At 44.1% G+C, this 23,942-nt stretch overlaps 1 protein-coding gene across 1 annotated transcript; it reads left to right on the top strand.

Annotated features, from left to right (window-relative positions):
• Nucleotides 1-5,914: 5,914 nt before the first annotated feature.
• On the top strand, nt 5,915-22,332 carry LYG2 (lysozyme g2). Its single transcript, XM_059660689.1, has 6 exons — nt 5,915-5,961; nt 9,196-9,263; nt 18,079-18,219; nt 19,599-19,795; nt 20,789-20,927; nt 22,214-22,332. Exons 2-6 carry the CDS (start codon nt 9,221-9,223, stop codon nt 22,330-22,332), a joined length of 639 nt encoding a protein of 212 aa, XP_059516672.1. The 5' UTR covers nt 5,915-5,961; nt 9,196-9,220.
• Nucleotides 22,333-23,942: the final 1,610 nt, after the last annotated feature.

The following is a 23,942-nucleotide window of genomic DNA, read 5'->3' as shown; positions in this document are numbered from 1 at the left end:
GAGACAGAGAGAAACATTGATGTGAGAGAGACACATCGATTGGTTGCCTCCTACACGTGCCCTGACCGGGGCCGGGATGGAGCCTGCGACCCAGGTACATGCCCTTGACTGGAATCGAACCCAGGTCCCTTCAGTCTGAGGGCCAATACTCTATCCATTGAGCTCTATCTGGCTGGGGCTTTTCCTTAAATTTTAAAAATTAAGTTAATTTAAATGTATTTAGTCTCTGCTAATAGTTCTGTTTTTGATGAAACCTACTCTATATTTTTCTTTTGAAGTGCTTCTGCTCTTTCTTTCTCTCTCTATTTCTCTTTCTTTCTTTCTTTCTTTCTTTCTTTCTTTCTTTCTTTCTTTCTTTCTTTCTTTCTTTCTTTCTTTCTTTTCTTTCTTTCCTTCTTCTTTCCTAGAGTCCTGGTGCAGGAATTCATGCACAGGTGGAGTCCCTCAGGGTGGCCTTCAGGGATCTTGAAACCCACAGTCCAATGATGCCTGCTGCTCCTGCTTATCCTGGCCTTGCTGTGCCTGCTGTGGGCTTCCACCACTGCAATGGTGCTCACCAGCGTGAGCCCTGCGTCTGGTGCCCATCCCAAGGGGGGTGGCTGGGATGCGATGGGCCCTCCGGGCAGGTGGTGGGACACCCGTGCCAGCAGGGGATCTGGATCCATCCCACTGATGTTTGTGCAGGTTATAGGGAGCCTCCTGGTGCCTGGTGGCTGCTTTTATATCATTTCTTCCTTGTGGAGTGTCTAAAGAGGGGAAGCGGCAGCAGTGCTGAGGCCGACTTCCAGGAGGCCAGCAGTGCTGTCAAGATCCTGCTGGCAGTGCCGGTCCATTGGTGCCTGGCCTGTTCTCCGGAGATTGGACCTGCAGGACCACTGAGGGAGTGAGTGGCTGCTGCCAGGCTGGTGGGCTGGGCTTCAGGGATGGGTCAGTCAGCTGAGCGGCACTCCCATTGCGGGAGCACACTCATCACCAGGGAGCAGCTCCCGTGTTGAGCATCTGCCCCCTGGGGGTCAGTGCACATCATAGTGACCTGTCAACTTGTTGTTCAGTTGCTTAGGCTTTTATATATATACTAGGGTCCTGGTGCACGAAATTCGTGCACTGGGTGTGTGTGGGGAGGGGAGTGTCCCTCCGCCCAGCCTGCCCCCTCTCACATACTGGGAGCCCTCAGGCGTTGACCCCCATCACCCTCCAATCGCAGGATCGGCCCCTTGCCCAGGCCTGATGCCTCGGCCAGAGGCGTAGACCCCCATCACCCTCCAATCGCCTGATTGGCCCCTTGCCCAGGCCTGACGCCTCCGCCAGAGGTGTCAGGCTTGGACAGGGGACCCCCATCTCCCCCTGATCACTGGCTCTGGCCCCCGCCCAGGCCTGAGGCCTCCGGCCCAGGAATCATGCCTGGGCAGGGGACCCCCATCTCCCTCTGATCGCTTGCTCCACCCTCCGCCCAAGCCTGACGCCTCTGACCCAGGCTTCAGGCCTGGGCAAGGGGACCATCATATCCCCCTAATCCCCGGCTCCGACCCCGCCCAGGCCTGATGCCTCGGCCAGAGGAGTTGACCCTCATCACCCTCCGATCACCAATCACCGGATCGGCCCCTTCACCAGGCCTGAGGCCTCCAGCAGAGGTGTCAGGCCTGGGCAGGGGACCCCCAGCTCCGCGGGATTGCAGGCTCCGCCCCTGCCCAGGCCTAACGCCTCTGGCCTAGGCATCCGGCCCGGGCAGCGGGGACCCGCAGCTGCAGCGGCCCCGCGATCATGGGCTCCGCTTTAGGCCCAGGCAAGGGACCCCTAGCTCCTGGGACTGCCAGCTTCGACCGTGCCCAGCTCCCATCGCTGGCTCCACCCCTACTTCCTGCTATCACTGGCCAGGGCGGCAAAGGCGCCTGATTCTCCAATCATGGCTGGGGGGCAGGGCAAAGGCGGCCCCAGGGCCGCCTTTGCCCTGCCCCCCAGCTCTTAGCTCCCCCCTGGGTTTCCGATCACTGTCAGTGGCAGGGGGCTTCTTCCTGCTTTCCCTTTCGCCTCCCTGCATTGTGCCTACATATGCAAATTAACCGCCATCTTGTTGGCAGTTAACTGCCAATCATAGTTGGCAGTTAACTGCCAATCATAGTTGGCAGTTAATTTGCATATAGCCCTGATTAGCCAATGAAAAGGGTATCGTCGTACGCCAATTACCATTTTTCTCTTTTATTAGATAGGACTAGAGGCCCGGTGCACAAAAATTTGTGCACTTGGGGGAGAAGAGGTCCCTCAGCCTGGCCTGTGCCCTCTCGCAGTCTGGGACCCCTCGGGAGATAACGACCTGCTGGCTTAGGCCTGCTCCCGGGTGGCAGAGGGCAGGCCCAATCCCTAGGTGCAGCCCCTGGTCGGGCTCAGAGCAGGGCCGATTGGGGAGTTGGGGTGCCTTCCCCTGTCACGAACAGAGCAGGGTGGATAGGGAGGTTGTGGCCCCGCCCCCTGTCACACACAGAGCCGCAGGGCGATCAGGGGGTTTGGGCACTGCCCCCTGTCCTGCTGATCCCGGTGCCGGGAGGCCTCGCGTCTCCGCTGATCCCGGTGCTGGGAGGCATATTACCCTTTTACTATATAGGTTAGAGGCCTGGTGCACGGGTGGGGGCTGGCTGGTTTGCCCTGAAGGGTGTCCTGGATCAGGGTGGGGGTCCCCACTGGGGTGCCTGGCCAGCCTGGGTGAGGGGCTGATGGCTGTTTGCAGCTGGTCACACCCCCTTCAGGGTGGGGGTCCCCACTGGGGTTCCTGGCCAGTCTGGGTGAGGGGCTGAGGGCTGTTTTCAGGCTGGCGGGTGACTGAAGCTCCCAACCGCTCCTTTTTTTCTTTTTTTAAATTTATTCTGGGCCAGCTTTAGCTCTGAGGCTTGGCTCCAGCTCTGAGGCCTCGGCTGCTGAAAGCAGGTATCTGGTTTGTTTGGGTTCTATAATCGAAACACTGTTTCAACTCCAGCTCTGAGATCCTGGCTGGCTGAAAGCAGGTTTCTGGGGTTTTGTTTAGCTTCTATATTTGTAACAATGTTTCAAACTGCAAGCTCAGAGGCTGGCAGCGGCAGGCGGGGAAGGTTGGAGTCTTCCGTCACTGAAGCAAGCAAGTCTCATGTTCGCTTCAAGCTGCCTGGCTTCCAGCCGCCATCTTGGCTGGCAGTTAATTTGCATATCGCCCTGATTAGCCAATGGGAAGGGTAGCAGAGGTACAGCTAATTACCATGTTTCTCTTTTATTAGTTAGGATACCACAATTGTTATCACATTCCTCTGCTGATGAGTGTTTGGAGTGTTTTCAATATCAGGCATTATGAATAAATTGAGTTACTATAAACATTCTTGTGCAAGTCTTTTGGGAAATACTTTTTTTCCCCATTTCTCTTGGATAAATACCCAGGAATAGAATTTTTAGGTCACAGGATAGCTGCATGTTTACTTTGATAAGAAACTGCTAAACAGTTCTCCAAAGCAATGATACCATTTCACAGTGCAACCAGGAACATGTGAAAGTTCCATTTGCTTCATATTCTCACCAACATCTGATATAGCCAGGCTTTGATTTTAGCCTTCTTAGAGAGTGTGATGTGCTATGCTGTTGTGGTTTTAATTTGTATTTCCCTTATGTCTAATTATGCTCAGCACCTTTTCATGAGCTTTCCAGCCATTTGTATACCTTCTTTTTCTGACATGTTGGTTAAATATTTGACACTGGAAGACCAGTGTCGTCACTGTATGAGGAGTCATCAGCAGGCTCTGGCATTCGCCCACCAGATAATAGACTAAACCCAAGATGAGACAAGCACTCAGCAGTTCAAGCCAGGCATTGGAATATCTTGAGGTGAAATAAACTTTCTAGTGAAATTTTGTGGAAGGGCTTCCACCCCGCTTTTTTTTTTTAATATTTTTATTGATTTCAGAGAGGAAGGGAGAGGGAGAGAGAGAGAGAGAGAGAGAGAGAGAGAGAGAGAGAGAGAGAGAGAGAGATGATGAGACAGAATCATGGATCAGCTGCCTCCTGCACGCCCCTTACTGGGGACCAAGCCGGCAACCCTGGCATGTGCCCTTGACCGGAATAAAACCTGGGACCTTTCAGTTCTCAGGCTGACACTCTATCCACCGAGCCAAACCAGCTAGGGCAAGGGCTCCCCTTTTGCCTCCCCTTAGCCATTGTTACCAAAGTGCCTGGCCATGTATTCTTCAGCAGCTCCCTAACTCTCTGGGTTTCTAAGTGGTGAGGAGATGCTTGGGCTGCGTGTGGCTAATTCTGTTGTTGCCCCTTTTCTCACCCCACCAGGCAGGCTGCAGAGTCCCAGCAACAGCCCTTCTCGTCCTGCCACACTCCTTCCGCCTGGAGTGAGCCTTCACTTGTTACTTCCTGTCCTATCAGTCAACTCTTCACTGTTTTTCCTGGAGCCCCATGGATAAGTAAACAAGCAGATAAATCAGCAAGACTCTAAGCCATCAGGTCCCGAGTGCAACCCCATTATAGTAATAACTGGCATCTGTATGAGGCTTTGCAGTTTATAATACACCTTTACACATATAATTTATCTTTATCGTCAAAACAAAGTCACGGGCATCATAATCATGTCCGTCTTACAGATGAGGCAAACCAAGGCTCAGAGAGATTAAATGAACTGTCTGTCACTGAGATGTTCGGTGACAGGCAGCGCAGCACAATAATGACTCCCCTAGACTGTGTGACCACGCTCAGCCCAAACTATGAGAACAGAAACCAGAGCCTGGATCTGAGAGTCTCCTGACAATTATGATGTAAAAGGAATCTTGACTTGCAATTTATTATATTTTCTGCCATTTACATTATGTGGGGAAATTCTGAGGCTACCCTTGACACATGCCAAGTTAAACATTTTTTATTGGCAATGCTCATATCTTCCATGACTCACCCAGCCTGTAACTATGTCTGAGACGAACAAGCAAGGAAACAACACCTCTTTCTTTTAAAAAAAATAGTTTTACTGGTTTCAGAGAGGAAGGGAGAGGGAGAGAGATAGAAACATCAATGATGAGAGAATTATTGATTGGCTGCCTCCTCGGGATCATGTCCGCAGCCTGGGCATGTGCCCTGACTGGGAATCAAACCATGACCTCCTGGTTCATAGGTCGAGGCTAAACCACTAAGCCACACCGGCCAGGCAAACAACACCTCTTTCTTATTGTTGTTGACAGTATTAAAATGATTGATAACCAAAGTCTCCAACTTAAATGCCAGGTCTTCTACTATTTGCCACCTGCAAGAGAGGGAAATCATAGGGAAATTTACAGGATGACTTGCACAGCATTTGTGATTTTGATGAGAAGTAAAATGCAATCCGAGTTTCCATGAAAAAAACAGTAAAAATTGTAATGCAGACTCAATCTGTACTCAAGCCCCTCTGTTCTACTTCCCATATTTATTCCCTCGTCGGGCCCAGGACACGCTTGACTCCTCAGTAGATTGTTGGAGCCAGAGGAGACCTTAGAGGTGGTCTGCTCTCTCCAGCTTTTTAATTCTACGGATGGAGAAGTGAGGCCCAGCCTGCTGACCTGCCCAGGGTCCCTCAGCTGGGCGGTGGCAGAGCTGAGACTGCACGCTGGGTCTCCAGACTTCCAGGCCAGGTTCTTCCTGCCACACCTGTTTTGGTGAGACTGACCCAGACATGTTGTGTTTGTGGAAGCTGCATACATCTTGGCTGAAGTTCTCTGGCTGAGGCTCTTTAGTTGTCAGGGATGATGGGGTCCTCACCACGAAGGCCAGGGATCACAAAAGGATTATGACTCACCAGAGGCTACCAGACAATTGCTATATTAAAAAGACTTAGAGGCAGACAGCTGATTGGAGGGGGCAGGAGGCACAGAGGACTGGTCATAGAATTTCATGTGGATAGCAAGCATATCTCTGGCATGTGGACTGTATTTTTATTTGGGGAACTTGGGGGACTGATGGAGATTATAGCAGGTGACAAGGTCCCCTCAAGACCCTCCTGGTAACATCAATAAGCTCACATGCATAGTCACTCTTGGCATTCCTGGGGGGAGACAGAATCATTCAGTAAATGCCTTATAGATGTAAACAAATTTCTGAGATGCTGATGTGATAGTGCCCACACTTAGCCATCCACTGGGTCAGTAGATTGTAGGTGAGAGTTAGGCTTTAGAGTGCAACACACCAGGGTTCAGACGCAGGCTGTTACCACTGTCCCACCAGGCCGACTGTACCTGGTGAGCTACTGTAGCATGTGAGCTACCATTATTATTGGTGGAAAAGATATAAAGGGACAAAAAGCCACTGTGGGCCCAGTTGGCTCACATTCATTTGTGTTTAAAAATCACAACAGCTCCTACAAATCCTGGAATGACTGGGAAGTCTGTGTGACTGAAATTATTCAGACAGCAGTCAATGCTTTGTGTGACAATGGATGGATTTGAACCTGTTGCAATAATTACTCTGCAGTCATTGGTCCAAACTGCTGGTATATTGGATATAGTGAAGGGGCATGGATTGGGGGATCTTACGGACCTGGGTTCAAGTCCGGATTGGCCATGTCCTGATAGTGCCATCTTTGGCAAGTTACTGAACTTCTCTGAGTCTCCGTTTCCTCGTCTCTGAAATAAGGGATAATGGCTACCTCACAGGCTTGTTGGAGGATGAAATAATATAATGTCCATAGGAATGTGTGTATTCTCACAATTTGGGCAAAGCTTAATTATCTACATCAGTTTGAAAACAATTATTCAATTATTTAAGTGGCAGAGGGCCTGGACAGTAAGACTTTTATACCAAAAGAACGTTCAGCCATAACCAGTTTGGCTCAGTGGATAGAGCGTCGGCCTGTGGACTGAAAGGTCCCAGGTTCGATTCTGGTCAAGGGCATGTACCTTGGTTGTGGGCACATCCCCAGTAGGGGGTGTGCAGGAGGCAGCTGATCGATGTTTCTCTCTCATTGATCTTTCTTTCTTTCTTTCTTTCTTTCTTTCTTTCTTTCTTTCTTTCTTTCTTTCTTTCTTTCTTTCTTTCTTTCTTATTTTTTTTTTATTGCTTAAAGTATTACAAAGAGTATTACATATGTCTCCTCCCCCCCCCCCCTTGTCTCATCGATATTTCTAACTCTCTATCCCTCTCCCTTCCTCTCTGGAAAAAAATCAATAAAATATATTTAAAAAAAAAAAAAAGAAGAACGTTCAGATAACCCCACTGCCCGAGAACAGCAGAGGAATACAGTATCTTCACACTCAATACTTTCAATGTACTTTTATTACTTTTATTCTCTAGGGGCACCTAGGGACAGCTCAGCCCCTGCCTAGTATTTTCCTAATTAATTCTTCCTCCACTTTTTCTTCTCCCTTTCTCATTGTCCTGGGAGCCCCATACACGTGGCCCAATTCACCCTGGACTGGGGTGGGCCATGGGCACAGCATCAATATGATGTTGCCATTGTCACTGGTGAAAGCGCATGTGTTCCTGAGCGCTACCTTGGAGCAGCTGGACTCGTGCAAAACCCTTTATTAAAGGGCCATCTGTTCTACAGAGAGAAAGGCAGGAGGGCAGGAGGAAATGCAGAGAGGCAGTTCCGAGAGCCGCTTCGTGAGGGTATGTTCTCCTCGGAGAGGTGGTTGACTCTTTGCCAGGGAGCCCGGAAAGCTGTTTGACTCAGGGTCTTCATTTCCCCCGCTCAGTCTCCTGCACAGTCTCCCTCAGACCTCTCTTCCCTTGGTGGATGTGTGGGAGGACCGTGTCGTCTCAGAAATGTCTCAGCTTGTGGAAGGACCCAGGTCCCTCTCCTTCCTCCCCGATGGGAAATGTGCTCTGCCTATTTCAAGAACGTTCCGTGCATTTCCTGTCCCTGGGCTGCACAGTGTGCTTCGGCTCCTTCTTTGGACATAGCGCGAAGAAAGACACTCCACCCTCGAAGAAATTTTCATCCCTGGCCAAATACTGTTTCCCCACTTCCTCAGAGTTTGGGAATGAGGCTACTTCCTGACTTTGTATTGATCTCCCAAGAGCTAGCCACTCTTGGATCTCTTTGTTGGAGGTAAAATTGGGGCAAGGGGCCAAGTTCACATATGGAGATTATGTGATATATTGGTGTGGGGATCGTATGATGATGGAATGAAGAGCAGGAGGCTGAGCATTTCCAGTAAAAACCAATCCAGGAATGAGAGTTGCTAGCACTTCCTGTTTAATTATCTTTTTTAGGCTAATTATCTGTTTCTTGTTCTCAAATTTAGACGTTGCTAGCTTAGCACAATTTTAGGTACCCAGAAACAATCCACCAAATATATGTTTCCAGTACAACCTGGGGGTTCTTTAGATTATTTAAGTAATAGTGGTTAATAAAAGCTTTGAAATCCTTTTATTAAAAGGGTCACCTAAGTCCAAAGGACTATTATAATCAGGTTTAATGAGGTCAGTGGTTTAAAGAGAGGGCTTTAAACCATATATAAAGCACCTCCAGTGATCAGTGGTACGGAATGAAGGTAGGAAGAGGCAGGTGAGTCTACATGCTGGTGTTGAGAAGTTCCTCACGGTGGTAGAGCCACACTGAAGTCCACTCAGATTGGCGCCAGTTGCTCAGTGATCTGATGAATGGATTCTGGAATTGTTAAGCCTATGTTACAGGACAAAAGCCACCGCTTTGTAAAAGATTGACGTGCAGGTTGCTGTTGAATACAGAAGACGGCAAACAGAGAGGGGAGATTTTCTCTGCTGACCCAAGATGGCTGGCACTAAACCAGGTCAGTGCCAGCCTTCTCGAGTCAGCTGCCTTTTGAATAAAACTAAGAGTAGAGTCGATAGAGAAAGAAATGGAGCACAGCAAACCTGCGTCATAATCTCTAATTCTTCTCTCAGTGGTTTCTCTTGTTTTCTAAGTAGATACCAGAACGGGGACAAAATTACGGTGTGACTAAGCCTGGAGATGAGATGGGAGTGTGTGTGTGGGTCACATGTAATTAAGATGTTCACAGACTCATGTCAATGTGAAATGGAAGTAAGTTGAGTTGGGAGTTGATGCTTAGGAAAAAGAGTGATCCACTGAACCATAACACGGAGTCTATGAGAATGACGTCTTGGAACTGGAAAAAGGGTATTGAATTAGCAATGACTCTGAACTTTTAAAAAAATCAAAGAAGTTCTATTTGAGGAACTTTCAAGTTTTAAAATTAACCAGGTTTTTCTTTCAAATCATAACAGGTGCTGTAGGGTAAGATTCGCCACCATGTTATCCTCTGTCCTGTTCGGGGGACTCGTTGCCCTCATTGGTGAGTAAGTCATCAGTGACACTTAGCACTGTTTGTAGGATGTCCAGGGCGGTCGTGAACCTGAGGGCAGTACCCTCATGCAGTGGAGGAGTGGGCTCTCCTCTGACAGCCTGGCCATTAATCAGCTGCTTATTGTTTCAATGACAAGTGTATCCTGCTTGCCAAGCAGGTGACGGTGAGATCAATGGGAATTTATCGGACAGCACTTTTGGAGGCAAGGCACCTGAAGAGAAAATGGTCGAGGCGCTAAATACGAAATAAGAATTAAACGAGCCTTTATAGAAACAATTCACCTGGGAGGAGGAGTTTAAGAGGCAGAGTTCACATCTAGTCAGGATATTGAAACTACCAGTAGAAAGGCTTTTTGTTTTTTTTTTCAGGTGGGGGTCGTGATAGGTGAAGAATGCTTGGTGTTTAAATAGAAGAGCTCACTGGATGGGAAGAAAGACGTTAGTAAGGTCACAGAGGCAGAAATGCAGGAAAAGTACTTGGGATGCAGTTAGCAGGTCAGTGTAACCAGAATAGAGAGGAGATTTCTGTGGGGAAGGCTGGAACCGTAGGCTGGTGAGATGGTAAGGGACCTTGAAGAAGAACAGATTGAAACTTCAGCCTGAAAAAAATGAAAAGCTGTTGTAAACAATGTTCAAGCTGCCTTTAATTAATCAAGTAAACTGAGAAGAAAGTGTTTCTAAAGTGTTTAATTCTAAATCGAAAAACGTTCGTGTTTAATTCTAAATCTGGAAAAAATGATGCTACTGAGAAGCGACAATGTCCAGTTATGGTTAAAGGGAGGGGAACATAGTTTTACATTTTTACTCCTTTAATTGACAGGTGGGAGCAGAGTTATAGAGCCCAGTAGACTAATTATGAGCTACCACACCAGCTGTGTTTAACTGACAGGTGACTCCAGTATAATTAAGGAGGGCCTAAAGGGTTTCAATGCTGCATAGGTAGTGTAAGGACAATGTCATACGTATTTCAATCACCTTAAAGCAATGGTTCCCAAACTTCCCTATGCAGAAGAGTCTGCTGGGAATGCTGGCTAAAGTGCAGGTTCTTTGTCCTTATACCTAGATTCTGGCTCAATAGATGTACTATGAGGAGCCTGAGATAGGCTCCCCCCCCCCCCCCGCAAACATAACAAGGAACACTTTATTGCTGTCATCACGGGAAACTCCAAGGGCTTTAGGAGCTCTGTTGATGAAGAGAAAATGTATATTTCTTTTAAATCACAATAATCACAAGACTTTTACGATTTCTTCCTGAATCACTCAGTACTAAGATGACTTAAAACTAATACGAGTGAGTTTATTTTCATGGTCCTTGACACCTGCTGGACTCTGGAGCAGGCGCTGTCGGCAGGACTGCGTGGTGGTGCCTTGTATCTGCCTCCTGAAGTCCTGTTCACCATCTCCAGAGGCTCAGCTTCTGGAGAAGCTGAAGGGTATGTTCCCAGGAAGAGAGAGAGAGGTGTGGAGTCCAGGCTGAGTGAGGGAGGTGTGGAGTCCCAGGCTGAGTGAGAGAGGTGTGGAGTCCGGGCTGGTGACATCAAATCTTGGTCCATCTTGTTCTGGCTTCAGAGAAATAACACAATTGCTAATGAGTTTGGTGCCATTGTGTGCAGTTTCTGTCTCTTGACCTCTCTCATGTCAGAGCTCTTATTCCTGGTCTTGTTTTTACTCTAAAGGCACATTGGGTTCTCATTTTCTCTGGACATGGAATCTAGATCTTTGATTTTTAAGCCAAATTTGGATTCTTGACTCTGGAACCCCAATCTCCGTAGCAAGTTACTCTCTGGAATCAATCCCAGGAAAAGGGTCGTTGGCAAATGCCATGGTGAAGATGTGTAATCAGGAGGAAGTGTAACTGGTATGACACTTTTTAATGTCTCCACCGGGTGATCTTAGTCTTGGCTTGCTTCTAAGTCCTCTTCGGGTTTTTATATTTTCTGGACTCAGTGCCTACATCTTCTGTCTTCAAATCTGGATTCTAGACTTCTCAGCGTTGATTTCTAAAACATAGTTTGGTTTGGTAGCATGACCTGGGTAAGGTTTTTGGCTGAAAGCTTTGATGAGGTTTTTCAATTGATCTTCTGTGAATTGGATGCAACTTCACCTACAATTAATTGCTATGGTCTGGTTTGGAGACTTGTCTTGGGCCATGTTGGAAGCGAGTCTTGAAATCTCAACCTTCAACCAGACCAAGATATGCATTTAAAAAAATGTATCTTTATTGTTGAAAGTAGTACAGCTGTCCCCTCTTTTTCCTCATTGACCCCTCCACCCTCTATGCCTTCACCACACAATTGTCTGTATTCATGGGTTATACATATATGCATGTAAATTTTTTGGTTCATCTCTCTCCACCCATCCATCCCTGCCTTCCCTTTGAGATTCATCAGTCTGTTCTATGTTTCTATGTGTTTGAACTTATTTTGTTCATCAGTTTATTTTGTTTATTAGATTGCACATGAATGAGATTGTGTGATACTTGTCTTTCTCTGACTGGCTTAACATAATACTCTCTAGGTACCTCCATGCTGTCTCAAAAGGTAAGAGATCTTTCTTTTTTATAGCTGTGTAGTATTCCATGGTGTAAATGTACCACAGCTTTTTTTATCCACTCATCAACTGATGGGCATTTGGGCTGTTTCCAGATCTTGGCTATTGTAAGTTGCATAGCTATGAACATAGGGGTGCATACATTCTTTCTGATTGGTGTTTCAGATTTCTTGAGATATATTCCTAGAAGTGGGATTACTGGATCAAATGGCAGTTTCATATTTCATTATTTGAGAAAACTCCATACTGTTTTCCATAGTGGCTGCACCAATCTGCATTCCCACCAGCAGTGTACTAGGGTTCACTTTTTTCCACATCCTTGCCAGCACTTATCATTTGTTGATGCTAACCAATTTGACAGGTGTGAGGTGATACCTCATTGTCATTTTAATTTGCATTTCTCTGATAATTAGTGACTTTGAGCATTTTTTCATACATCCCTTGACCATCTGTATGTTCACTTTAGAGAAGTGTCTATTTAGGGCCTTTGCCCATTTTTTAATTGAATTGTTTGTCTTCTTTTTGTTAAGTTGTATGACTTCCTTATATATTTTGGATATTTGCCCCTTACCAGATGTATCATTGACAAATATGTTCTCCCATACAGTGGGCTGCTTTGTCATTTTGTTGATGGTTTCTTTAGTTGTGCAGAAGGTTTTTATTTTGATGTAGTCCATTTGTTTATTTTCTCCTTTGTTTTTCTTGCCCTAGGACAGTGGTTGGCAAACTCATTAGTCAACAGAGCCAAATATCAACAGTACAACAATTGAAATTTCTTTTGAGAGCCAAATTTTTTAAACTTAAACTATATAGGTAGGTACATTGTTATTAACTTAATTAGGGTACTCCTAAGGCTTAGGAAGAGCCACACTCAAGGGGCCAAAGAGCCGCATGTGGCTCACGAGCCGCAGTTTGCCGACCACGGCCCTAGGAGATGTATCCACAAACGTATTGCTATAAGAGATGTCTGAGATTTTGCTGCTTATGGTTTCTTCTAAGATTTTTATGATTTCACGACTTACATTTAAGCCTTTTATCCATTTTCAGTTTATTCTTGTGTAAGTTGATGGTCTAGTTTAATTTTTTTGCATGTATCTGTCCAATTTTCTCAACACTATTTACTGAAGAGACTGTCTTGACTTCATTGCGTGCCCTTACCTCTTTTGTCAAATATTAATTGAGCATAATGGTTTGGGTCAATTTTTGGGTTCTCTGTTTTGTTTCATTGATCTATATGCCTGCTCCTGTGCCAGTTCCAGGCTGTTTTGATTACAGTGGCTTTGTAGTGTAAATTGATATCTGGTATTGTGATCCTTCCAACTTTGTTCTTCTTTCTCAAGATTGCTGTGGCGACTTGAGGTCTTTTTCTGTTCCATATCCATTTTTGGAGTATTTGTTCTAAATCTGTGAAATATGCCACTGGTATTTTAATAGGGATTGCATTGAATCTATAGGTTGCTTTAGGTAATATAGACATTGTAATGATGTTATTTCTACCAATCCATGAACATGGTATATACACTTGTTTATATCTTCTATCTCTTTTTTCAACATCCTGTAGTTTTCTGATTATAGGTGTTTTAGCTCCTTGGTTAAGGTTATTCCTAAGTATCTTACTTTTTTTGTTGCAATGGTAAATGGGATTGTTTGTTTAGTTTCTCTTTCTAAGGCTTCATTATTGGCATATAAAAATTTGATCCCTGGATGGTTTTGCTCAGTGGATAGAGCATTAGCCCATGGACTGAAGGGTCCCAGGTTCATTTCCGGTCAGGGGTACATGCCTCGGTTGCAGGCTCGATTCCTGGTCCTGGCTGGGGTGTGTGAGGGAGGCAGCCAATTGACGTGTCTCTCTCACATCGATGTTTCTCTCTCTGTCTCTCCCCTTTCCTTCCACTCTCTCCAAAAAGTCAATGGGAAAATATTCTTGAGTGAGGATTAACAACAACTACAAAAATGTTATCAATTTCTGGGTGTTGATTTTGTATCCTGCTATATTGCCAAATTCACTTATGAAATCTAGTAGGTTTTTTTGGTGGAGTTTTTAGAGTTTTCAATGTACAATATCTGTCATCTGCAAATAATGAGAGTTTTACTTCCTCCTTTTCAATTTGGATGCCTTTTTATGTTTCCTTCTTCTCTGATCACTGTGGCTATGTTGAATACTATGTTGTATAAGTGGTGAAAGTAGACATCCCTGCCTTGTTCCTGTTTTTAGGGAAAATGGCTTTAGTTTTTGCCCATTGAGTATGATATGGGCTGTAGGTTTGTCATATATGGTCTTTATTATATTGAGGTATGATCCCTCTATTCCCACTTTGTTGAAGTTTTTATCAAAGATAAGTGCTAGATTTTGTCAAATGCGTTTTCTGCATCTATTGATATGATCATGTGATTTTTTTTCTTTCAATTTGTTTACGTGATATATCACATTTATTGATTTGTGAGTATTGTACCAGCCTTGCATCCCTGAAAGAAATCCCACTTGGTCCCAGTGTATGATCTTTTTATTGTATTGCTGGATCCAATTTGCTAATATTTTGTTGCGGATTTTAGCATCTATGTTCATCAGGGATATTAGTCTGTAATTCTCTTTATTTGCAGTGTCTTTATCTGGTTTTGGAATTAGGGTAATGCTGGCCTCATAAAAAGAGCTTGGAAGTGTTCCTTCCTCTTGGATTTTTTTTTTGAATAGTTTGAGGAGGATATGTATTAGTTCTTCTTTGAATATTTGGTGAAACTCCCCTGTGAAACTGTCCAGACCAGGGCTTTTGTTTGCTGGGAGATTTTTGATTACTGCTTCAATTTCCTCAGTTGTTATTGACCTAGTCAGGTTTTCTGATTCTTCCTGATTCAGTTTTGGAAGATTGCATTTTTCTAGGAATTTATCGATTTCATCCACATAGTCCATCTTGTTGGCATTTAGTTATTCATATTGTTTTCTTATAATTCTTTGTAATTTTGTGGTGTCAGTTGTTAATTCATGGTTTTCATTTCTGATTTTATTTATTTGGGTTCTCTCTCTTTGTTTCTTGATGAGTCTGGCTAAAGGTTCATCATTATGTTTATCTTTTTAAAGAACCAGCTCTTGGTTTCATTGATCTTTTATATTGTTTTTTCAGTCTCTGTCATTTATTTCTGCTCTGATCTTTATTATTTCCTTTTTTCTGCTTACTCAGGGACTTTCTTATTGTTCTTGTTCTAATTCTTTAAGTTGTAGGGTTAGCTAGTTGATTCAAAATTTTTCTATAGGTAGACCTGTAGTGCTATGCACTTCCCTCTCATGACTGCTTTCACTGTGTTTCATAGATTTTGGGTTGTTGTGTATTTGTTTTCATTTGTTTCCAGGAAGTTTTTTTTTTTTATTTCTTTCTTTATCTTATCCATAACCTATTCATTATTTAATAACATGCTATTTAGCCTCCATGTGTTTGAATGTTTTTTGAGTGTTTTTACTGTAGTTGATTTCTAATTTCATGCCATTGTGATTCAAGAAGATGATTGATCTGATTTCAATCTTGAACTTGTAGAGACTTGTTTTGTGTACTAACATGTGGTCTATCTTTGAGAATGACTCATGTGCACTTGAGAAGATTGTATATTCTGCAGCTTTGGGGTGAAGTGTTCTGTAAATGTTAATTAAATTCATCTGATTTAGTGTGTCATTGAATCAGTTTCCTTGTTGGTTATGTCTGGAAGATATATCTAGTGACATCAGTGGGTTGGTAAAGTCCCCTACTATGACTGTATTGCTGTCAATCTCTCCCTTAAAGTCCTCCAGAAGTTTTTTTTATATACTTAGGTGCTCCTATATTGGGTGCAAACATGTTTACCAGGATTATATTCTGTAGTGACTTTTGTTGTCTCTTGTGATGGCCTTCATTTTGAAGTCTGTTTTGTCAGATATGAGTTTGCTATTCCAGCTTTTTTTTTTGTTTGTTTCCATTTGCATGGAAAAAATTTTCCCATCCCTTCACTCTCATCCCGTGTGAGTCTTTTGTTCTGAGGTGGGTCTCTTGTAGACAGCATATAGTTGAGTCATATTTTCTTATCCATTCAGCCACCCTATGTCTTTTGATTAGAGCATTTAATCCATTTACATTTAAGGTTATTATTAATAGGTACTTATTTATTGCCACTTTTGTTCTTTATGCCTATATTTCTCTCTCTCTCTCTCTCTCTCTCTCTCTCTCAATATATATATATATCTTATTATTATTATTACATTAGCCCTTTAACATTTCTTTTTTTTTATAATATAATTTTATTGATTTTTTACAGAGAGGAAGGGAGAGAGATAGAGAGTTAGAAACATCGATGAGAGAGAAACATCGATCAGCTGCCTCCTGCACATCTCCCACTGGGGATGTGCCCGCAACCCTGGCACATGCCCTTGACCGGAATCGAACCCGGGACCCTTCAGTCCGCAGGCCGATGCTCCATCCACTGAGTCAAACCGGTTTCGGCCCTTTAACATTTCTTACAGTGCTGGTTTGGTGGTGATAAACTTCAGTCTGCACTCCCAGCCCCCACACCTCAATTGCACATGTGATGGGTGTCATAGGAATTCATCCATTTAGTCACTCACATATATTTCCCATACACACTGTAGGCACAGGGTGCTACCCTGAGGGCAGGGTGGAGAGCCGAGATGATGGTTCCTGCTCTCTGTATCCCAGTGGAACCCATGCTGCTCAGAGAGGCATATTGGCTTTGCCAGTTCTGCTGCTTTCATGAGCGGGATAGGCTTTCTCAGTGTCCCCAGTTTACTCGCTAGCTCACTGTCAGACTGTGGGTCCATCTATGATTCCTTTCTTGCCTGTGTGTAGATGTGAGAGAGCAGACTGTGACTGTATTTTTCTTTTGATGAGTTTTTCTTTTTAAAAAATTAAGGAGTTTTAAAAACTTACTTTAGAGTTGCTTTGTTTTCCTTTTAAAATAAATATCGGTAAGGATGAGCTCCATTGTTTGTGTGCCAAATTCTAAGAGTCTCTCTATACTGTCAAGTTTACCAGAACTAGGCCGATGGCCTATGGTGAATGGATAAAATCCCCCTCTCTATTGAAAACACATTTATAACACCAAGTGAAACAACACAGTTTTTTTTACATCAAACATTTTAAGAAATATAATTTCCAGAACAAATATTTGTAGCCTTAAGGTACAACTCAATAATCCTAGGAACTATTAGAATAAACTTTTCAACTTACAGAAAAACTCTTTTTCTCCTTTAGTAAATAGATTTGAACAGTCTCAGGATGTAAAGTATAGCACAGGGAATATAGTAAAGAATCTTGTAATAACTATGTATGATGTCAGAAGGGTACTAGATTTATCAGATGATCATGTGGTACGTTATATAAACGTCTAACCACTATGTTGTACACCTGAAACTAATATAATATAGTATATCAACTGCAATTAAAAAATAAATTTTTTAAAAAAATATATATTTTATTGATTTTTTACAGAGAGGAAGGGAGAGGGATAGAGAGTTAGAAACATCCATGAGAGAGAAACATCGATCAGCTGCCTCCTGCACAGCCCCTACTGGGGATGTGCCCACAACCAAGGTACATGCCCTTGACCAGAATCGAACCTGGGACCCTTCAGTCCGCAGGCCGACGCTCTATCCACTGAGCCAAACCGGTAAGGCCAATAAAAATGTTTTAAAAAATAAACAAAACTTAAAACTAACCAACTAAATAGAGTTGGATGGAAACTCACTTCATATGACAAAAAAAAGTAAAAATAGATTTAAGTTACATTTTTATGGTAAGTTAAATTTTATTTCCAATTAGATCTAGATAGAAATTCAACTGCTCAGCAACATGATATAAAAATAAATATTTTAAGTTAATGGTATCCTTTTTTCTTCTTTCACTAAACAAAGGCTATTGTTAATCCCAGTGCTTACATCCACAGAAGTATTTGTGTCAGAAGTACCTTAAAATTTCTCTCAAAGTTCCAGCTTAAAATACAGTAGCAATTCTGTCTGACCTAGATTGCACTAAATGGTTTTGCGATCTTGCACAATGTTTAGAATTGTGATGTATTATACTTTTATAGGTTGGAGTAGAGTGGGAAGGGGGAATCTTCTGTTTTGTCTGATGAGCTATTCTAGGGTCCTGAGGAGGTCCTTGGGGAGAACTAAGTCTATAGCTTTTCCTTAGGTTTAATAATGTTCATTATAGCAACTCAAGCAATATTTTCTCACAGGATTTGTGTGAATTATCATCCCCCTCCCCCCTCTCCAGGCACTTCCAGGGGCTCTTATCCTTTTAGTCACTCAGCCAGCCCTTACCTGCACCCCCACCTGTACCGCGGCTGCTATGGCGACATCATGACCATGGAGACTCCTGGGACTGCCTGTGATATAACCAGGTTGATTAACTGCGGTAAGTGAAAAGCAAAGCAAACATTTGGCTTGTCCCTTTTCATCATTTCCAGATTCTTTCTTAGAAAAATAGCTTCATTTTGAAAAAGTATAATCATCATTATAGTATTAATGTCGAAATTAAAAATGAGAAGAAAAAAAAATTCTGACCAACCTAACATACTACTTATTTGCCCCCCCCCCTCATTATTTCCAAACTTGTCCAGATGTTTGTTTCTACATATTGAAATGATTGCCTAAATAAGATATTAAATTCTGGCTTTGCCTTTTTGTTTGCTGTCGTGTTGCTGCCTGTTAGAGCAGGAACATGGTAAGCAAGTCTCTTGTTCTTCGTATGTCTTCACTTTTGTAACTCTTGCAAAAGCCTTCTTCCTGTTATCTCAGTGCCAGAGCGTCAGAGCTGGAAGCAACTAGGTCAGCGAATCCTGCCTTCCCAATTTACAGACCAGAAACCGAGGCTCCGCAAAGGGGAGACTTCCGCAGGGCCTGGAGCTGAGTAGTGGCCGACCAGACTCAAACTTAGGTTGGCTAACTTCTAGACTAAGGATCTCCCCAATGCAGCAGTGTGGCAGGAAACAGAAAAACGAGGGGGAAAAACAGACATGGTATCTGTCTGAGGTGGTGGACCTTTCTGTGTTTATAGAATCAAAGGTTAAAACATGTCCCAGTGCCCTGGCCGGTAGCTAAGTGGTTAGAGCACTGGCCTGCATCTCAAAAAGTGGTGGCTCAGCTCTCAGTCAAGGGCATGTACCTGGGTGCAGGTTAGAACCCCACCACGGTCAGGGTGTGCAGGAGGCAACCAGTCAATGTGTCTTTCTCACACCGATATTCTTCTCTTCTCTTCTCTTCTCTTCTCTTCTCTTCTCTTCTCTTCTCTTCTCTTCTCTTCTCTTCTCTTCTCTTCTCTTCTCTTCTCTTCTCTTCTCTTCCCTTCCCTTCCCTTCCCTTCCCTTCCCTTCCCTTCCCTTCCCTTCCCTTCCCTTCCCTTCCCTTCCCTTCTCTTCTCTTCTCTTCTCTTCTTCTTCTTCTTCTTCTTCTTCTTCTTCTTCTTCTTCTTCTTCTTCTTCTTCTTCTTCTTCTTCTTCTTCTTCTTCTTCTTCTTCTCTCTCTCTCTCTCTCTCTCTCTCTCTCTCTCTCTCTCTCTCTCTCTCTTCTTTCTTTCCCCACTTCCTTCCTTCCCTCCCACTCTCTCTAAAAATCAATGGGAAAAATATCCTCCAGTGAGGATTAACAAAACAAAACAAAAAACCACAAAAAACCCCCACCATGTCTTAGAATGACTACCCCAAGCTGTGAGGTGCAGTCATGAGCTATGGCTAACTTATCTGAAAAGGATTCTCTTCTGGATTAGAGGAAACAATTTATTTTCCATCCACTTAGGGATTCGTGGTTCTGAAATGTTTGCTGAAATGGATCTGAGGGCCTTAAAGCCGTACCAGACTCTGATCAAAGAAGTTGGGCGGAGGCATTGCGTGGACCCCGCCCTCATTGCAGCCATCATCTCCAGAGAAAGCCACGGCGGAGCTGTCCTGCAGGACGGCTGGGACCACAGGGGCCTGAAATTTGGCCTGATGCAGGTACTTAGCTGGCAACTTTCGATTAGCCCCACTTCATCCCTCCCTGCAGAAGCTCAACCCACACTGCAAGCTGCTTGCAGTATTTCGAGGCTTCAAGACACCCTGGCACTTTAGCACAATTTGTACTGTGATTCTTGTAATGCAGCTTTGGTATTTTATTTGAGATTTATCAGTTCTTGGATAACTATAAGAAAGTATTCTATCAGTTTCATAACTACAATGTGCAATAAATAATATACAATGTACTTACATTGAGAAAATCTTATAAAAGGCATTTATACTGGGGTTCATGAAGTTGTCAATTTCACCCATGTGGATCAAAACACTATTATTAATCCCCATGTAACTCAACTTGTTCCTTCTTTATTTTTTTAAAATATATTTTTATTGATTTCAGATAGGGAGGGAGAGGGAAAGATAGAAACATCAATGATGAGAGAGAATCATTGATCGGCTGCCTCCTGCACACCCCCTACTGGGGATCGAGCCAGCAACCTGGGCATGTGCTCTTGACCGGAATGAACCTGGGACCCTTCAGTCTGCAGGCTGATGCTCTACCCACTGAGCCAAACCGGCTAGGGCCCAACTTGTTCTTTAGACAAATTGGAAGAAGAAGATCCAAATGACCTGGATATCTGTTTCCAGGTTCAACTTTATATGGTCTGTAGAAACCCAGACTTTTAGCCTCCCAGTTAGAAACAAATTTGTATTTTGACTGAAAACATGTAGACGTTGGGAGCTAATGGTTTGAAACAACTTTTCCATTTGTTTATGTACGCATGTGTGCTGTGAGAGTGCCAACTAAAACCGGGCCACACCCACTCCTCCCAAATCTTACTTTGTTTCTCTGACTCGTTTCTGTGAAGAAAGCACTGCAGTGGGGGGAAAGGGCAGGGAAGGCCAGTGAACTTGAGCATAAAAGGGAGAACTCAGGAACAGCAGAAAAACGCGTTTCTTCATTCAGATGCTGCCACTGCTATTTGAATTTTCTAGCTTGATAAAAAAATGTATTACCCTGTTGGCACCTGGGACAGCAAAGAGCACCTTCTGCAGGCTGTTGGGATTCTGACGGACAGAATTAAGGCAATCCAGAGAAAATTCCCCATGTGGAGTGTGGACCAACACCTCAAAGGTAGGCCAGATCGTGGTGGTTTGTTTAAAAGAGCTGAGTGAGACCCCTGCAGACCAGATGTACGGTGGCCTCCCGGGGAGCGTGCCCACGGGGTCAGCGTGGCCTGGGAGGAGCTGTGGAAAGTGCTCTCGGAGCCCCTGCGTTACTGAGCGGTCTTCCTTCCCCGCTTTCCTTTCCCTCCTGCCACATGTTGGGGTTCTGATTATACCTCTCGCTGGTTATCGAGCCATGGAGGGATGCCTTGCAAGTGAATGCAGTAGTTTGAAAGAATATGCTTGCCTTGCTCTGGTAGGCTTCTTTCCTGATGCAAGAATTAATCAATTTCTGAATTGTTTGAACAAAATTTTACTCTGTGAGCTTTCCCAGCGACACCAGGGCTTCAGGTACTATGAGATGTCCAAGTGGAGATCCGTGCCTGGCTGATCACAGACCATGAGCCAGACGGAATTAAGTCACTAGCTCCCACTGGAAATTTGCTCTTTTTTCTACATTTCCTGTCTCTGTGAAAGGCACTATCATATGTCCAGTCATCTCTAGTGTTTTCTGAGGCTCTCTGGTTCCTTCCCTCTTCACCTCCAACCATACCAATTCTTATTAAGTCTATCTCCTATAAGCCCATGGTCTGTATCTACCAGTACTTCTCGTCTTCAACACGTGGTGGCCTAATTTAGAATAAACAGTTTCTATTTTCTATTTCAAGATCCGTGAAGGCAGGGGTCAGAGGCTTTTTTCTCTGGACATAAGAGTGGAGCACACTTAAGTTAAACACATAAATAACTATTAAAGATTCTAGGTTTAATACACATATGCACAGACATGCTTATTATACACATAACCCTTCCAAGAAATGATTAACTCTGGGTAGCATTGTGCACTCTGTTCTCAGTGTGGCACAAATCCTGGCACATAGTAGGTGCTTAAAAATGTTTATTGAATGAATAAGTGAGTGAATAAATGAGTGGATTATTAAATGACTGAGAGAATATAATGAGCATTCTCAGACTGAAGATTTGCTGGGAATCTAGTTTTGTAGGCCTGAACTACATAAGAATTTTTAAGCAAGAAAAATAAAAGTATTTTAAAAAGAGAGAGAAGGAAAGCTACTTGGGTTTTTCCCACTGGTTTTTGAGGTAGCACGTCCTTTTAGGAGGGGAGGGAGGGAGAAGGAGGGTCTGGGACTGCCTACTTTGGAAGATTTGCCCGGAGGGCTGACATCCTGGGAATGGTCATATCTTATTCTTGCGGAAAGTTAATATTTCAATCTGAACCTCTGTGTTTCATTTCAGGTGGTATCTTGGCCTTTAAGTCAGGAGTCGAAGCCATTGCCACCCCCTTGGACATAGAGGCTGACTTGGTCAATGACATTCTCGCCCGAGCTCAGTTCTATAGGAGACACGGCTTCTAGGCAAAGCGCTGCACGTGGGCCAGGTTGGCAGGTGCTCAGCTGGCCCCCTTCGCAGGGTTTGGTATGATGTGTTGTGCCAACACTGGCAGAGGAATGGTTGCAACTATGACAGAAAATTCACTTCCCAACTTTTAAAATGCAAATAAGCATTAAAAAATAAAACCTGCCCAGTTCTCAATACGGTTCCTATGAAATGTGCCTAGCCAGATTCATAATTATTTTGTAGTAAAAGTGAACATCTCGGTAAGTGATGTCTGTCTATTTCAGTGAGGCCTCATTTGAGCCCATCATGTCAATGCCCACCGACTCTCTGCCTTACCAGAACTGCTAACAGAAGAGAGTCTGACCCGAGCCTTTGTCCTGTTCCTAGTATCTGCCCAAGCCACTAGGGCTTTGCTTGTGAGAAATGCCTGAATCAGCAGCCAGTCAACCTGTGGGACGATGGAGAAGCTCGGGATGGAATTCTAGCTCCTGGTACCTGAGAGCTGCAGGGAGGAAGCTTGAAGGATGTACACAGTATCCCTCAGGCCCACACCCACCTCCAGGGGCTTCTTCCTCTTGTTTGCTGCAGATCTAGGGACTGTCTTCTTTTCTCCCATTTTCAGTAGTTTCTGCCACACACTCTTCTTTTTCTTTCTTTTTTTTAAGAAAATGTATTTTTATTGATTTCAGAGAGGAAGGCAGAGGGAGAGAGAGACAGAAACATGATGAGAGAATCATGGATCAGCTGCCTCCTGCACACCCACTACTGGGGATTGAGTCTGCAACCTTGGCACATGCCCTTGACCAGAATCGAACCTGGGATCCTTCAGTCTGCAGGCCGATGCTCTATCCACTGAGCCAAACCAGCCAGGGCTACACACTCTTTTAAGGGGTTGGCTCCCCATAAAATATGGCTGAAGATAAACAGTAGGGCCCAAATTAGTTATGGTTATAAGATTGCCAGCAAAAGTAACCAATTTTGGAATTTACTGGAAGGCTATCAGAAGACTTATAGGACCAATGAGAAGGTCATGGACGTGAAGAGAAACCAGGAAACTCTGGGGTCTGTAGCAGGATCTGGTTGGCCATAGTTTATAGCATTCCTCTGCATGAATTAGCACTCTCACTGCATCAGTGAACGCCAAAGACTTTTCCTCCTATCCCTTCGTCATTCTGCTTCCCATTCATAGTCCAGGAGAGAGGCCCTGATGGACGTATCTTGAGTCCTATACACACCAACCCCTTGGCTACTTTGCTCTTTGGTCTTGCCCACACTACCCACAACGGAGAAGAGACAATCCTCTAGAAAGAAACCAGGCGAGTTTGTGGCTTTTTTTTCTTCTTACCATACTCAGAAGGAGACATAAATAATACATGTTGGCGTGTAATGCTACCAGAGTCCCCACTGATGTGTGCCCTGCTGGCCCTTTTAGCTCTCTTTGGAGATGTTTGATAAATGCTCCTCTTTACTTCTCATTCTGAGAAGGATTCAAAATTATGCCACATACCACTGAGCCCCCCTTAGAGAAAGCTACGTAAACCCTTCTCTGCCCAATAACCTCTCAATCAGCCTGAAGATTTGGCCCAGGAAGAACTGGGACCCCTGTGTCTCACTGGGCAGAGCCAGT

The sequence above is a fragment of the Myotis daubentonii genome, chromosome 12 (genome assembly GCF_963259705.1).
Source record: "Myotis daubentonii chromosome 12, mMyoDau2.1, whole genome shotgun sequence".
NCBI classification, from domain to species: Eukaryota; Metazoa; Chordata; class Mammalia; order Chiroptera; family Vespertilionidae; genus Myotis; species Myotis daubentonii.
The sequence above is the reverse complement of the archived record's forward strand: the minus strand, read 5'-3'. Positions and strand labels throughout refer to the sequence as shown.